Source organism: Uloborus diversus, chromosome 5, assembly GCF_026930045.1.
Source record: "Uloborus diversus isolate 005 chromosome 5, Udiv.v.3.1, whole genome shotgun sequence".
Taxonomy (NCBI): Eukaryota; Metazoa; Arthropoda; class Arachnida; order Araneae; family Uloboridae; genus Uloborus; species Uloborus diversus.
In genome coordinates this window covers 153,507,104-153,524,907 of record NC_072735.1, presented here as the reverse complement: position 1 = coordinate 153,524,907, position 17,804 = coordinate 153,507,104, and the positions used below count along the sequence as shown (strand labels likewise).

The window sequence follows — 17,804 nt, the reverse complement described above, 5'->3', positions numbered from 1 at the left end:
AATGGAGTGGATAAAATGTTATATTTAGAATAATAAACTCCTATTATCTTTCATATACGTAAGTGAAAATTCTAGCTAAAGATCATTTAAAGCAGAGAATTTCTTAGTAGAATTGAAGGGCTCGGGGCAGAAATGTGACAAGCCACAAGGACTGACTTTTCGATCAAAATTTTTGTTTCTCATAACTAAAATTGAAATAAACATGACAGTGAATTATGTCATTTTGAGAAAAACATATCTGGTTTTAGTTTGCAGAATATAGAATGTATAATACCTTTGAAAAATTCTAAATATTTTAAGTTGGAAATCGGCTTACTGAAAATTTACATCATGTGGCATATAGCATTTTTGCCCCGAGCCCTTCAGTTATTACTTGGCTAAAAAAACCCCAGAGATACCGAATTAAGTATAATTTGAAAAACGTGTAATAACGAGCTGATGTGTGCATCACATGACTTCTTTTACTCCAATTTAATGTCATTTCCTCATTATTGGCAGTTTTAATGTGATTCAATTGTTTACTCTCTAAATATCACCAACAGTGGCTAAATTAAAACCAAATTAAAAAAAAACACCCCAAATTTGTCGCCAAGTTTGCGTTTAAACTTAGCAACCAAAAGACCGGGGATATAACGCCAAGTGTCCGACAAATTATAACACTACTTGAGTTTACATCGAAATTAACAATGATTTCCCCCCAAAAAGGGGCAAAAGATCCCCTTAGGAACATCCGAATGCAACCAAATGAAGGTGTACAACTAGACCCCACTAGGAGTCTACGTACCAAATTTCAACTTTATAGGACATATCGTTTTTGAGTTATGCGAGATACATACGCACATACACACATACATACGTAGATACGGAAGTCTGGAGAAAATACGTTGTAATTAACTCGAGGGTCGTCAAAATGGATATTTCGGGTGTCTGTACGTTCCTAGGCATATATCCACGTGTGGTCGGGTCGAAAAAAAAAACTCAACATTCATTCGGGGATGAGAAAAATGGAAATTAAGGCCGATTTTTAAGTGAAATTTTTTTCACGAATACAATACTTCCTTTTTTGTAAAAGAAAGTAAAAAAAGCTACAAACTATCCAACGATGAAAGTTCACAACCTTCAACGAACCCATTTCCGTTTAAAATACACAAATGTTTTAAAATGATGCGGCAATTGTAAAAGTGAGGAGCAGAAGAAACTAAACTTTCAGTTTGCTTTGCTATCAAATAAAATTCTTATTATATTGGAAAAAAAAAGAAAGCTGACATTTACTTTTGAACACTTAACAGTAAACGAATGACAGCTGTAACTCCAGACAAACGAAAGGAATTGAAAAAGAAAAGTTTCCGAAAATAATATTACAAGCATTGTAACGCTAAATCAAAAACAAGGTGTCAAATAATCCCGGGTTTCATTTCAGAAACATTTTTTAACGCAGGCATTTATTTGTTCTCATGATCAAACAACAGTGTTTATCAGCAGGAGGGGAAAATTAAATGGTAACACATATTCCTGTTACTAAGTAGTATGAATTAAGAAAAAGTTACATTTAATACTTACCATTTTAATAAAGAAAGAATTTGAATTAATTCGTCGTGGTTAGAATGACAGTGATATAAGTCATCCTAAGATAGTTTCGAATGAATGAAGGTTTAGTATTAATATCCGCAAAAAATATCAAGACCGCATAAGTTTTAACTTCGAGAGAATTATTAGTATTTAAAGATAAGTATTTTTTTAAAATTATGAATCATTTTGTCAAAAGCTATTAGTGCGTGGTTTTAAAGTAACTTTACACAGCAGTCATTATACTTTTACGATGGGTTTACTAAAAGAAAAACATATACATGGAAGGTCTTATAAATTGAAAGATAACTGAAAATGTTCGCTGTCGGTCCAATCGGCAGCTTGGAAAATGGCTTACACCACCATTGTTCTTTGCTGAACAGCAGTTCAGGCTAGTGAACAACTTCTGTAAGCTTTTAGTGGCTAATATGTGTCAGTATTTATTTCTTTAATTAATAAATTTAAGAGAAACTCAGATTCTGACTTAACTCAAATTGTAAAATTTTTGACTTAAACTAATATTACTCCCACCTGTTCATACGTAACGTTTGGTACATGCAAAGAAAGGAATACGATGGAGTTATCAAATGAATTTATTTACATTAATAATTAGCAACGCAGATATTTGTATTGCCAACACTGTTTTCCTTGCTAATTTTTTTTTCTTTCAAAATAACCAGCTTAATTTGATTATATAAGTAGAACAAAGTATTAAGTTGGAACGAGTTAAAGGATGGGATTTGTTGATCAAAAGCCTAAAGCATACGTTGTTGTACATGAATTTTACTTTTATTCTCTCGTAATAAATACAGGCGTTTTAACTAATGAAAAATAAATAATTAATAACTGAAAAAGGAGTTGCTTAGATAAAAATATAAAAAATGTATTTTTATATTATTCCTTAGTATAGGTGTAGTGTTGATGTTAGTTAGAATGAAAAAGCGTATGCTTGTAGAGTAGACTGTTAATACTATAATGTTACAGTAGATTTTTTGTAGTTAAATAGATCATTATAACTTTAAAATCTTGGTTATATTTCCTGTTACAGATGAACGAATTTCAGCAAATGCAGTTGATAGAAAATATGAGTTTCCTTCGGTAAGTTCTAAAAATAGTTTTGACATAACGCGGGTTATATGTTAATTTGTTGAGTGGCAACACAAGTTTTTGTTCATTTTTATTGCTATTGCAAAGCAGCTAAATTGTAGCACAAAGGATGTCCCTTACATAAATTGTAAGTAAATACTATATTTAAAGTCACTACGACAAGAATTTTGTATAACAATATCATATAGAAGTTGATTTTTCACTTCCAAATGGCAGGAACAATATAAACAAGATATTCCAATAGTCAAAATTTTCTTTTTTCCAGTAAGCACTGTTAAATGTTCGCTGATTAAATGATCATCACAAAAGTAACTAAATTAAAACATTCTTTTTTCTTCAATGAAAAATGAAGAAAGCAAATCTGAATTGAAGTTAAAACAAATAAACGCAAGTCGGGAATTTATTACATCATGTTGTTTATTTATTTTTCACATTTCGCTTCCTAATACCAGTGGCCGAAGTAACTTTTACTACTTATATGTACCCGTCGTTACTACCATCAAAGAAAACAAATCTCCTGGAAGAAATTCTGGCACTAGAAGAATTTTAAATGAAGTTCAATTTGCTTTAAGTACTGGAATGAAGAGCAACGTACGAGTCTATTGTCGAAGGTACTATGACAGAAAAAGAATGCAGATGAAGTAGATAATGACTTTGAATCTGATGTTTTTAGAAAAATATTTTATGATTCTGCACATATATTGCGATCAGAATTACTATATATTTCTATTAGTATTGCATCGAAACAAAAGATAAGTTCTGGAAAAAATCTCCAAGAACATCTGTAACATCAAGTTTTATACAAACCGTTGTTTAATCAACACAAGAGCATTTCTTTATAAGTGAGGAAAATTGGTAACATAACAGTTATAGTAGATTCACGCAAGAAGTCACAACAACAGAAACTGCAACTCAGGTTTTGCCCCTTTGCACTGCACGCAAAGATTCCAAGGCAGAGAACTACTGAGACTTGAGGAAAGGAATTTATGTTACTGTTGCTTTCGGTCAAAGTTAGCTTTAAACAAAATTATGAAGTTGTTATGTGATGTACTTGAAACAAAGATCTAGCTTATTGACGGATGAAAATTTTTATTTTATCTGTTTCTTAAGTAGGGTAGCCTGTGAAGTTTCATACATATATGTCTATATTTTCTCTAACCATTATTCAAACGATGCCAAAAATACATTCGAAAATTCTAGCTCACCATTTTTCCAAAAGGTTGACGCTTGACATAATTTAACATAACATATATCTTAAATTCAGCACATAAAAGCTTGAATGTTAGTTGGCCATTCGACTAATGCTGGTTTCACATCGAAGCGTCGAAACACACGAAATCATTGCACTCTAGTTCTGCGCAAGTAATTGAGTTGTATAACAAACTGGAATGCTATCTCAGCGATCCATTTTCGTCTGAAACAAAAATCTTACAGCCCGAGAAAGAACTGCTTTTAGGAAAACATAACCCAAGTTTTTACCGCTTAATGATTTCTCATATTTTCATTTTCATCCAGTCAGAATGACTTCATCGGTAGACAAATTATGCGCCATCCTTTTTTTTCCCCCTTCTAGCATTCGCATAATTTGTTGTTTAGAACGCACGAGCATACGGCCCCCGTGTACTAATTAGAGCACGTACACTACTTTGCGATGCTATTCCTGACTTTCCAACGATGCTGAAGATGACACGATATGAATACAAGCCAATTTTTATCGGTGTCTCTAGCATATCAGCCAATACATGTCCACGAAAATCGCCATTATTTCTACCGATTTAGAAGCAACAAGCCCTCATGTAACCAACACTTTGCTTATTGGCTGCCTTCTCATGTAACCAACACTTTACTCATTGGCTGCCTTTTATTCCATCATTAAAACTAAAGTTCACGAATTATATTCTCACCATGATTTGCTGATGGTGTTTTCACGTAAGATAGGAAAGTCATAAGTTATTAACAACGTAATGAGCTACACAGACGGTAACAGCAGTTTGGATGCCATTTGAGACGGTGTGAAACCAGCATCATGCATCGTTTACCATTTTATTTTTGAATTTGTGCAGTACTCATTTTAACAATCGAAATGGAATCCACTCACCCAAAGGCCGCTCTTGCGTCTTTGATGGCGTGCGGACAATTGGCAGGCTCGACCTCGCTTTGCTCGCTCTCCTAAAGCCCGTGGCCGAAGTCTCGACCTCAGACATGATCCCAGGGTCTTCATCGTAAACACTCGATGGCGGTTGATATAGAGAGTTACTTCGTTGATTTGGGAGGTGGCTCTGAAAGAAAAATGAAAATTTTAATTTAAAATAGTATATCATTCAACGTCAGGTTGATCCATAATTTTCTTTATTTTTATTAAGTGCCTCATTTATATTTAATAGTTTTATTCAGGATTATTGGATTATACAACTAGCATTGCGCGGTGTTGCCAACATATTTTGTGAAACACGAAGTAGAAAACTGATATTGTAGCCTTGACAGCAGCATTGGTCATTCTACAGTTGGGGAAAACCAACCTGGAACAGTGTGAAGTGTGTTTTAATTAGATCTTAATCACAGTATCATGATGCTGCCAGGTTAGGTTTGCCCCTACTATCGTTTCTTTTTGAAGTCAAATATAAAAAAAACGTAAGTGCTGCAAAGTGGAAAATGGTTCAAAATTTCATCGACCGACTGTAAATGCAATTTTTATATTTCACTCATTTTAAGCAATGGCCTGATCTATAGATTGTTGGTAGGTCAAGGAGGAAACGGGTGACCTTTTGCTGCAGCTGAAAGCGAAGGGATGCACCTGACGAAAAAAAAAATTGAATAAATTGCGTATACCTTTCGAATCTTAAAGGAGTTTTCATTTGGTTGTCGTCTTAAAATTCTGCAGGATATCAGCAACTGTCACCGTTACCAACCATTGAGAAGGAATAAAATATGGAGAGAGTAAAGACTTCATTTCCTGTTGCAAGGATCCCAAGCCACATGACGTATTTGAAAGAAAAGCATCGGAAGAAATCAGATTTCTTCCACGCGTTTCACGAAAAACATGTCTCCTATTTGTCGACGTTGAACCATGTGACTTGAGATTTTGCCTCATTTCCTAAGCCAGTGAGTGGACTTGCTCCCTTCAGTTACTAATTCCAGCTCTAAGTTACCAACCCACAAATATTTTTTGCCATAAAACGGATTGGTGCTCTATTAGAATTTTCGCAGGTTAGCTCCGAATTTCAATTTTTGTCATTAACACACTCTGTTTCGTGTTGCTTAATTTGAGAAAAAATAACTTGCCAATTCGATTAAAGCGTATATAGAACTTTATTTCAGCGAAAAGGATTAAAGAGATTATTTGTTGAAAATTTGAATTATTTGAAGTAATGTGTTGAAATTTTACAGGTGGTTCTTAAATCTTTATGCGTTGGTTGCGAAAGGGAAAATATGTTTGTAAAATGTTTTCGGTATCGTAATGGCAACTTACAGTTATTATTATTATTTTTAAGAAAGAACAAAATTCCGAGAGACTTATTATGGACTCGCTCTCAGAAAAATTTCAAGTTCCGTTTGCAAATCTTCAAAGGTTTAAGCGCATAAAGTGAGCAAACAAGAATAAATGTGGTGCCGACTTTGGTATACCTTGGTACACTTGCATAGCCATTCTTTCATTTTAGCTTTCTTGTATGTAAAACTCGCCAAGAGATGATGACGTAGAGTCCGGCGACAGAACGAACAGCGCCAAGAGCGGTAAAACTTTTTTAATTAGTTAATCACTTTGATGAGACGAAAGATGTAAGACGTGGTATAAAGACGAGCAGCAAGACGACTGCACTCCTGCATTGTAATCATTTTTGTAAATATTAGTTATGTGTAGTTTAGTTATCATTAAATGTTTAGTATTTAGGATTATGTCATCAATGAGTGGTGTTACAAGTGAATACAAGCATTTTCATAGTTATTACCAGTAGCTCGGCTGTCCCACATAAATGCATTTTGAATGAAAACCTAGAACACGATTCAAAAAGTGTTTCAAAAGAGTAATGAAATGTACAAAATAACAAACCTGAATGAAGCATATAAAAATCAGTGCTTAAAAACATCTTTACATAAAAAATCCGCTCCTGGGCCATTTCACAGTACTTTGTCCACATGTAGAGTCCGCAACATGATTTTTTTTTGCCAGAACTATTTAATTTACTGTTTGATTAGCACATTGTAATTTATTTAATTTTGAGTTTATGTGTCGATAGGATTAACTCAGAATAAAATTTTGAGCTAATCAAACAGTAAATTAAATAGTTACGGTAAAAAAAGATCCAGGTTGCGGACTCTACATTTGGACAAAATACTGTGAAATGGCACTCCTTAAATATTTGATTCGATGCATACTAATTAATTGGTAGTATAACATCACACACAGGCTGTAAAAAAAAGTTCAGTTTGTATCGAGTCAGCTTGTTTAGGCATTAACGTCTTTTTTGAAAAAAATAAATATGAACCATAGCTGATATTTCTATTCAAATACGGTTGATATGCAGTCACACAATGGGGTTGTTTCCTTCAGTCAAAAGTAGTACTTTTAGTCATTGAAATGGATAGAATGAGCAAAAAAAAAAAAAAAAAAAAAAAAAAAAAAAAAAAAAAAAAAAAAAAAAAAAAACATGCACCCAGAAAATACTTTCATTTTCCCAACTGTTTTTTTTTTTTAAATTAATTTTCAAAATGTTCGATTTTTCAAACAAGGCGTGGTCTTTATGACGTCACAGATGATGCAATTCGACGCATCTTTCTACTACGTTTTCATTTTATGATAATCAAGCAGCGAATTAAAATTGCACTCTACGCTTGCTATCAACCATATCGTTGCCAATACACGTGAGTAAAGATGTGAATTAAATATTTTGTTCCGTGAATGGCAAAACTGAATGGCATTTCATCATTTGTGATGTCACACGACAGAAGTGTAAACAATGAAAGCGCACCGATTTAAGTAATTTTTTAAAAATATTAAACTTAAATAAATTATTTAAAAATGGTCAGACCCTATGTTTCTAAGCATGCTCTTTCAGAAAAAAATACTTTTAAAATTTTGTTCGGGCCCATTGTGTTCGGGTCGCCGCTTTCGCTCTTACTCGGTTAGCGTCAATGAAGCCCTAATTTGACTCGCATTCACAGGGCTTCCGTGTTATCGACCTGTAGACCGAATTACCCATTTCAGTTGTTTAAGTTATCGATAAATTCAAAAAATGATATAATCATAGACAACAAGAAAGATGTTGATAAGTAATCCTTACCGAATTCTTTTGACGGATACATTTATTTTTAATATTTTAAATTGTAAAATATATGCTCATCGTATTGGCCTGCACACGTTGTTAATATAATGCCATTTTTTCTTTGTAAATCAACAATTTACACAATTAGCTGCAACTGAAAAAATATTTTAAAGTGAAAAAATAAATAAAGAAAAATGCCAATCAACCGTAAGATGACATTCAAACTAGAGACAGAAAAAGCTACTTTAACCGCAACAATAGTAGCAAATCAAAGAGATAAAATGACGTAGAATCATAAGAAGTTATCAAGAGGTAATCTTAACTCTGCATTTCCAGATTGGTAGGCCCAAATCCACTTAGTAAATAAGCAATTAATTATTTCACTTTAAATCAGAATAGGGAAAACAAAATAAATTTACACAAACAAAATCCCCTTTTATGAAATCTTTACGTAGTTAAAAATTCAATAAAGAAACCATTCCACTTAAAGGAAACTGTTAAAGAATACTTTTTCTTTACATAATCATTCTAAAATCATTAATTAAAAAGCGTTAAAGAGGAATAACGTAACACAATTAGCGTGATTAATAAACAGGGCTTAGAAATTCAATTCGTTCTCGTTAAGAGTCGAAAAGAAACGAAATAAACAAACGATAAATATGTAAGAAGATTATTAATGAAATATTCTTCTTTAAACAACATCATTATTAATCTAAATTGTGATGTTTGGAAGAAGATTATGTGTTAAGATTGTGGGATTCGAAAAGGATTGACCGTCAAGAATGGCAAAACCAAACTGTGTTTGTGTGTTTTCGCTATGATTTAAATCAATGATGCCCAATCTACGGCCCGCAGGCCACATCCGGCAAACGAAGTTGATCCACGTGGGTCTTTGATTTGATCAATGGTACAAATCGAAAAACAGGATTAGTGACAATGTCACAAGCTTGGAGATAGGTATTTAGAAATTTATATCTGAAAAATATATATTCAATAAAATAGGTTTACCCTATTTTTCGCCGACATTTAAAATTTACTCCCCCCCCCCATAAATATATCAAAGGGAAAGGTTTAACTGGAAAACAGGGCGGGAGGAAATTTCATGTCGGCAAAAACTTATGCTGTATTGATGTATAATACTTTCTTCAAACAGTGAAAATATATACAGTACAGTAAAAATGTTTTGTACTTTTGCTTAACATAACTAAGCATCAAGAAGGAACAAGTGTATGCACGATAAAGAAAGCACAATAAACAAAAATAAAAAAAATTAATTTGAATTTTGTCATCTTGAATTCAAATTATGTTTTTCGCAATCACGAGTGTGTGTTTGTATGTGTGTGTGTGTGGGGGGGGGGGTATGTGTATGTGTGTAGGCATGTGTGTTTGTGTCTGTGTGCAGTCATGAGTGTGTGAGTAGTTGTGTGTATGAGTGTTTGTGTGCGTGGGGGCGGGGTATGTGTATGTGTGTGTAAGCATATGTGTTTGTGTCTGTGTGCAGGCATGAATTTGTGGGCAGTTGTGTGTATTTATGTGTATGTGTAGGAGTCTGTATGCATGCGTGTGTGTATGTGTTTGTGTGTGTATGTAGGGGTATGTGTGTGTATGTGTTTGCGTGTGTGTTGGTGCGTGTATGTATGCGTGTGTGTGTAGGATATGGACGCAACCTGGAGACGGTTTTCGCTAGAGGAGCAGCATCGTGAGGCCGGCCGACGCGACGGGTGGTGCTGGCAGAGGGTGGCGCCGCGCCCGCCGGTGGGAAAAATGATAGCACGCCAAAAACAGTCAAATGAAAGCAATAAGCAATCGTGATTGCTCAATAAATAAACAAAAATAAGAGTTTATTTATCCTTTTTGATTAAAAAAAAAAAGAAAAGAAACAACGAAACGTCATTAGTATTTGCTTTTTACAGCGAAAATACATGCTTCTGGTTGTTGAATGACTCGCGGATAATCCACCCTGTGGATAATCGAGAGTTGACCGGATCAAGTAATGATAACGACGATTGAATAAATGAGTCCAGAAACCAGTGACGTCCTTTGTTAAATCCCAGGATGACTGGTTTTCGGATTCGTCGATTCAATTATTGGTTTGAAATTTTCTTTCCTTTTCCATTATCCATATTTTCCAATATTATTTAGAAAATAATGAAATATTTTGAAATTTTATATGTGCTTTGGACGGCGCGAATGATCGACCCTTGGGCAGAACGAGGTTTAGCACCACTGAAGTAGACACATCGGTAAAGTCAAATTTTTAATAAAGCGTCGATGAAAGTTAATGATCAGTTTGTGAATTTCTACACAGCATACACTCTTCCTGTTAGGAAATGAAAAAATCTGATGTGGACACCACATTACTTCCTTTTACATCAATTAAATAATGCATGCGTTTTGAATGACTGAAAAAAAAGGGAAACACTTAAATATTTTCTCTCCTACTTTGTCGCGAACCGATGTAAAAAAAGCGCTTGTACAGAGATTATTTTTTCCAATATCGACAATTTTGATGGGATTCAATGGATAAATCTCTAAATGTCGCCAAATTAAAACCAGATTCGAAAATTAATAATCGCCATCGCTAAGTTGGAGACAAAATTTGGTGATACATCGCTAAGTGTATGACAAATTATAACATCACTTGAGTCTGCATTGAAATTGAGACTGATTTTCCCCAAAAAGGTCTAAAAGACCCTTTTTAGTACATCCGAATACAACCAAAAGCGAAGGCGCACAACTAGATCCCACCAAGAGTCTTCATATAAAATTTCGACTTTCTACGGCATACCGTTTTTGAGTTATGCGATATACGTTCATACAGAAATACGCACATCCTTCAGATTTCAAGAGAAAACTCGTGGTAATTAACTCGGGAATCGTCAAAATTGATATTTGGGGTGTCTATAAGTTCTTAGGCATATACGTATGCACGTGCGGTGGGGTCAAAAAAACCACTCAACACTCATTCGGGGATGAGAAAAATGTAAATTTAGGTCGAAATTTGAGGGATTTTTTTCATGAATACAATGCTTCTTTTACTAAGTAAAAAGAAGTAAAAACAGCAACATGAAATCAATTTTCACAGATAATGTTAAAATACGAATAAAACGTAAATAAACGTTTTAAAACTTTCCCATCTACAGTCTAACAATAAAAACATAGTCAATATTATTTTTAGAAAATTCTCGCAAAGCAAAATGGTACTTTTTTTGTTCTTGTTCCACACTTTCTAATGCTACCATTACAAAAAATAAATTAAAGAAAAAAAAAAGTTTTACAACGATCCATTGCATTCCCCTTCCAGCTTAAAATGAGCCATCATTGTGAAACGTCATTATCGATTTCCGATTTTCGTTTCGTGCAGCCACTTAGGTAGAAGAATATTGATCAATCACTTACAATCGAATAACAGAACTGAGCAAATATTACATCAGCGAGTAGAGGTACCTTTACACAGAAGTGTTTCGTTCGTATTGCAAGCAAAATATTTGGCATGAGACTAGCCAACTAAAATAAATGAAGAGAATGTCAAAGAAAATAGGGCGTTAGAAATAGATCCAAAAATAAATCCTCATATAAGTAATAGCCAATGATCGAGTAATCCTCGAGTTTCATCAATGAAACTCGCGCCACGGTATGATAATATGTTTGGTAATATTTAACATGCTAGGAGAGGCTATATTGTGACAAGGCTGAACTCGATCCGGTGACTTAACTGTTTTACTGGTAAGACTGTCATTTCAGGGGAATGAAGAAACGAAAAAACGGTCAACAACGAACGCTACCTGCTGGAGTTTAGGGTTAATCCACTGGAATTGAGGTTACAATTTCGACTAGCAAAATATCACCAAACAGGCCACGGCTTCGTTCAAATGTAGAAACAATTTTCACCCGTCATACCTAGACGGGCGATTTTTTAACAAATAAATAAATACATAAAATAAAATGATAATGATGACATCAGTAACGCCACAAAAGAAAATTAAAAACTTTAAATTCCATAAACTATAAATCCAGAGCTGCCCCGAAGTTCCACTACTAAAAATTGTTTTTTTAGTGACCTGTAATATGATAAATAGTCTCCAAAATAAGTCACCAAATGCAGAAAATATGTTCTATAAAACAGTCTCCCTTAAAAGTTTTTTTTTTACTGACATTCATTTAGGATACAAACAACAGTTAAAAAAATGTTGTAGGAGAAGAGAACTTTTTGCAAAAATCGCGATCGCGAAAATTTTTGAACAAAATTATGAGCATCACACATTTTTGACTGTGAATATATTTATTACATTTCATGTTCTAACAACCCTTTAACTCCATGTTTTAACCAGTAATTCTCAACCGGTGGACCGTCACCGGTAAGCAGAAATATTTGAAAGGCCCTCAAGGATTTTTCCAGGTTAAAATGTTTTCTTGCTCAAGAAAAGGAAAAAAGAAAAATCCGTGCGACATTTTTACGTGAGTTTTAGGAGAAATTTTCGCTATTTTTATGCTTTTTACAAATGTTTATTTACTTCATGTGTAGTTATTACAATACTTAGCTTTCCCACTAAATATTTTTTGTGACCCCAGCTCGTTAATACCAATCAAAGTTTAAATCATTTATTTATTCATCTGGTATTATTATCATTACTTCATGTAAAAGGAGAAAAACTTCCATGGGTTCGCAAATGTTTTAAACAACTTTTAACGAGCCCTCCCTCCCCCCCCCCCCAAGTCGATTTTGTTTGAAAAAAAGGGAAAACTCCACCGGCCTAGAAAGAAAAAAGTAGTTGCAAGTTTTTAATGGTCTTCGAGTTGATTTTTTTTTTTTGCTTAAAAAGACTGAAAAAAAAAAGAAGGGGAGAAAAAAAAACACCTCACTGGGCAACGAAATTTTTTGCTTGTTCGCGGGTCAAAAAGGGTTGAGAAATGCTATTCTGAAGAATTATTTGGGCTATAGCAAATCAATACTTACAGACATTATTTTCTTTTGCAGATGAATTTAGCTTACAGACATAGAGAGAGAAAGGAGGAGAAAACAAAGTATTCATAGTGAAGTCGATTTCTACTTCCTTTTACAAAAAAGGAAGTATTGTATTCGCGAAAAAATTTTCACTCAAAAATCGAACTTACCATTTTACTCACCCACGAATGAATGTTGAGTTTTTTTTCTTCGACTCGATCACACATGCCTAAGAACGTATAGATACGCAAAATATCCGTAATGATGATTCAAGAGTTAATCACGACGAATTTTCTCGTGACGTCTGTATGTACGTATGTATGTGCGGATGCGCGTACATGCGTATGTATGTCGCATAACTAAAGAACGGCATATCCTAGAAAGTTGAAATTTGGTACGTAGACTCCTTGTGGGGTCTAGTTGTGCACCTCACCTTTTGGTTGCATTCTGGTGTTTCTAAAGGGGTCTTTCGCCCCTTTTTGGGGGAAAATCATTGTTTATTCCGATGTAAACTCAAGTGGTGTTATACTTTGTCGGACACTTGGCGATATATCGCCAGTCTTTTGGTCGCCAACTTGGCGACAAGTTTGGCGATTTTTTTTTTAAAAAATGTTTCAATTTGACCACTGTTGGTGATATTTAGAGAGTAAACTATTGAATCACATTAAAATTGCCAGTAACGGGTAAATGACATTAAATTGGAGTAATAGGAAGTCACGTGATGCACACATCAGCTCGTTTAAAACTGCTTCATGGCAGCAATAGTCTGATTATAAACAATAAACCATAACATGTACTCGTACTGGCATTCTTTGTTGTAAAATTGTCTCAGAAGGAAGCAAGAACACTCTGGCGTTTGCATTTCAGGAATGTGCAACGTCGTACAGCATTTGTCAGTTCAAACAGGGGTTCCTAAAAGGGGTGCCGCGGAACCCTGGTGTGCCTCAAGGATATGAGTAGGGTGCCACGAAGTGTCCATGGTATCCATTTATTCATATGTAACACAGATAGACAAGAATTCCGTGAGTACATTCCAATACTGCAAAGGGTGTCGTGAACTGGGAAGGTTAGAGAATCTTTGAATTAAAGTAATCTTTGCTTTAAACTGTGGATATTAAATTTCGGCACATTGATGGAGACGTTTGATAAGTGTGCGAAATTTTGAGTGCAAATTTTTGCTTTATTACTTTTTATTTGTACTTGATTCTCAATTAAATAAACTGTAGGGGACGCTGTAGTCTCTGGTTGATGGCAGTTGAAAGAGGTAAAGCCAAGACCGGCACATTTACATAGGAACAGGACGCATATAAACAACCTTTACTCAGTTAGAGATTGTGTTGTGACTCCTGATTGGCCAGTCGACGCAAATGTGTCAGCCATGTTTTTCCCCCAACCAACGTAATGAACAAATTTCGTTTTCGGAAGTTATAAATTCATGTTTGAATGTTTTAAATTCTCTCCCTCTCTTTTCATAATGTCTAGAAGACATGTTTTGTTTCGAAATGAAACAATAATTAGAGCGTGCAAAACAAACTATACATAAGACGGATTATGTTTTCACACGGTAGCCAATCAGCAGTCTTCAAATTTTTACATGGTCTCTAGCACAGTAAAGGTTGTTTATATGCGATCAGGACATAGGATATGGTTTTGTCCAGTGATACATGCATCCTGTCAGCGCAAAATGAAAATGGTTTACTTCTTTGGCTCATTTCTTAAAGCACCGCATAGTAACATATCTAAGTTTTAGAACTGTAAATTAGGTGACTAAATACGAATGTTACGTTTTGAATTTTTCCAACATATACTCGCCGTCACAACTCTCACTGGATCCGCAAGATTCGGTTATGTGCAACACCAACTTACTGCAGTTAATAAATGATTTTAAAAAAGGCAGGTGATAAATAATAATTTCAATATGATAAAGTTAAAACTTTAAAAATAAGTAAGATTTACAGAATTGTTTATAGAATTTAAATTTTCCGAAATGTTCAAACTAAGAAAACATTATTATTAAACTACCCCAATGATGCCAATAATGAAGGATTTTGTGCAGGTAATTTATGCCGTGAAGTAATTTGAAGATTTTTTTAAAGCTATTAGAAGCTGCAGGAAAAAAAAAAACTGTGTTAATTAGTTTATATTCTTTTCATATTTAGCAAAATATTTTAAAGCAAAATGTGTTTCCAATTTTTACTTGTTTTGATCTTCATTTTTTACTTATTAGGTCTATAAAAGGAATAAAATTTGCAGCAACGACATACAATTAGATAAAAAGTTATGCCACCTGTCTGTTTCACGTTTCGGTAAAAAATACGTTTAAATAATTTAATCATAAAGATTAGCAGACATTATACATAAAAAAAAGTTGCAGTGAAAATGTAACAACTGGATAATGTCCACATCAGCCGGTGAGTATCAACATTCACATACCAAAGATACCGGTGAAGGACCGAATATTTCCGGTGAATCTCAGCGGTGAAAGCCAATATTTTCTAGTTTCGGTCTTTTACGAGAACGTAGTATATATATATATAATGCAAAATAAGTTATAGTAAAAAAACCCATAAATATAAATAAAAATGCTATTTGAATCTGAATAACTCTCCCGAACAAATTTAACTTTCTTCCAAACAAATCGTACTCAGATTTATCTTCATAACGGCATGCAAAACGGGGAATTGATATCGAACGCAGACCAGAGTTTAGGACTTCATATGTGAATAAGTTTTCTTCAAAAACAGATTAGCGTAAGAGCACAGCTGCAGGGATGCACAGCTAGTTTGCAACAGATGCATTTTTCATAGAGAAAAACATTCGAAGAGAAAAATGTGCGAAATAAAAACGAAAGAGAAATAAAAAAGAATCTATGGGAGGGGGGGGGGACTAAATGCAAAAAAGTTTTAGCAAGTAACATCACAAATGAAATTGATTCTCAAATTTCAATTTAGTTTTCAGAGCGTACTGCAGTCTGCCTTGAATTTCATTATTTTTCACATCTTTAGTTAAGTAGCTTTTGAATGAGAGGTTTAGGTTGATAAAACAGTTCCAGAGAAGTATGCCATTAGTATTTTCGTATTGATCCGAGAAAAACTTCAAAAAACACCGACTACAGATATTTTATGAAAGTCAATATTCTAACCAAGCATATTGAATTCCTTCTTCAAGATGAGTCTAACTCCCACCAACAAAAACTGATCATTTACATGTAACTAAATGTGGTTAACGGAATATCCTAACAAAAACAAAACTCTACTTCTGATTTTCAAAATTTTTCCCACTCTGCTAAGTTAATGTACTTAAACGGCAGAATTTAAAAAACCATGAAAACTAAACCCATTTTTATTTCCTTTTACAAAAAAGGAAGTATTGTATTCGCGAAAAAATTTTCACCCAAAAATCGGCCTTAATTTCCATTTTGCTCAACCCCAAATGAATGTTCAGTTTTTTTTTCAACCCAACCAGACGTGGATATGTGCCTAGGAACGTACAGACATCCGAAATATCCATTTTTGACAATCCCCGAGTTAATTACAGCGAGTTTCCCCCCCTCCCCCTCGTGACGTCTGTATGTACGTATGTATGTGTGTATGTGTGTATGTATGTCGCATTACTCAAGAACGGAAAGTCCTAGAAAGTTGAAATTTAGTACGTAGACTTCTAGTGGGGTCTAGTTGTGCACCTTCTTTTTTAGTTGCATTCGGATGCTCCAAAGGGGGTCTTTTGCCCCTTTTTTTGTGGAAATCATTGTTAATTTCGATGTAAACTCAAGTGGTGTTATAATTTGGCGGACACTTGGCGATATATCGCCAGTCTTTTGGTCGCCAAGTTTTGTCGCCAACCTGGCGACCAATTTGGCGATTTTTTTAAAAATCTGCTTTTAATTTGGCCACTGTAGTTGGTATTTAAATAGTAAACTATTGAATCACATTAAAACTGCCAATAATGAGAAAATGACATTAAATTGGAGTAAACGAAAGTCATGTAATGCACACATATGCTCGTTTTTTAAAAAAAATTCTTTATTCTTGCTTTTTTTTATTACTTTTCTTCACGAAAATATCGTCAGCTACGATTCAGAAATTCAACTTTATTTAATTTTCATTTCATGACCAGAAACCGCGGACGATACTTTAAAAATGAAGATAAACCTCGTTTTAGAATATAAAAACAAGTTTAAAATAAAGAATTAGAGGGGGTGTTATATTTTATTCCTCAAACTTCGGGTAAAGTTCAGATGGTGCAACTGTTTAAAAGCTTTAAAATGTTGCAAAAAAACAAACAAAAATGACTTTTTTTCGATAAAATACTCACAAATTTAGGATTTCCTTTGAAATTGGAATAAAAAATCCTGAATATTTTTTCCTGGCTGAAATATACCCTATGTTCTATTGTCTATTTTGTACCCCCGACAACGTGTATACCAAATTTCATGACGATCGGTAGCGTGTTTAAAGCATGAAAACATTACAAACGAACAAACTCACTTTGCATTTATAATATTAGTAATGATGAATACAAAAATAAAACAGTGCATACATGAAAAATAAAAAATGTAAAAATTATTGATCACGTGAAAAATTTTATACACACACGTTTTCATATTAATACGGACATTTGTAAAAAAGCTATGTATACTTCCCGTCTAAGGAGAACGCCGATTTAATAGGCACATTTTACATCTTAATGAAGTCGCCATAAGCGATAACAACATTTTAATACGCGACCGCAGTTTCTAACGGTAAAATTAATCCCTTCAAGTTAGTTATCATCGAGTTTCACGCTAAACATTATGCAATTTATTTTACGCTTGCGCGAATTTTTAGCTCGTTAGAGATAAAAATCTGTGCAAGCAGAAAATATGATCATTAAGTTAAGAAAACGCATTTACAACTTGAACGGAATAATTTATGTTGTTTTCATAC

General features: G+C 34.0%; 1 protein-coding gene across 1 annotated transcript in view; it reads right to left on the bottom strand.

The window, feature by feature from the left end:
• The window catches only part of LOC129222499 (coiled-coil domain-containing protein AGAP005037-like), a 202,453-nt gene that overhangs the window by 119,597 nt on the left and 65,052 nt on the right, over positions 1–17,804 (bottom strand). Inside the window, exon 2 of the mRNA XM_054857012.1 lies at positions 4,772–4,952. Within this exon, the coding sequence (XP_054712987.1) occupies positions 4,772–4,952 (181 nt within the window). The remainder of the gene's footprint in view (positions 1–4,771; positions 4,953–17,804) is intronic.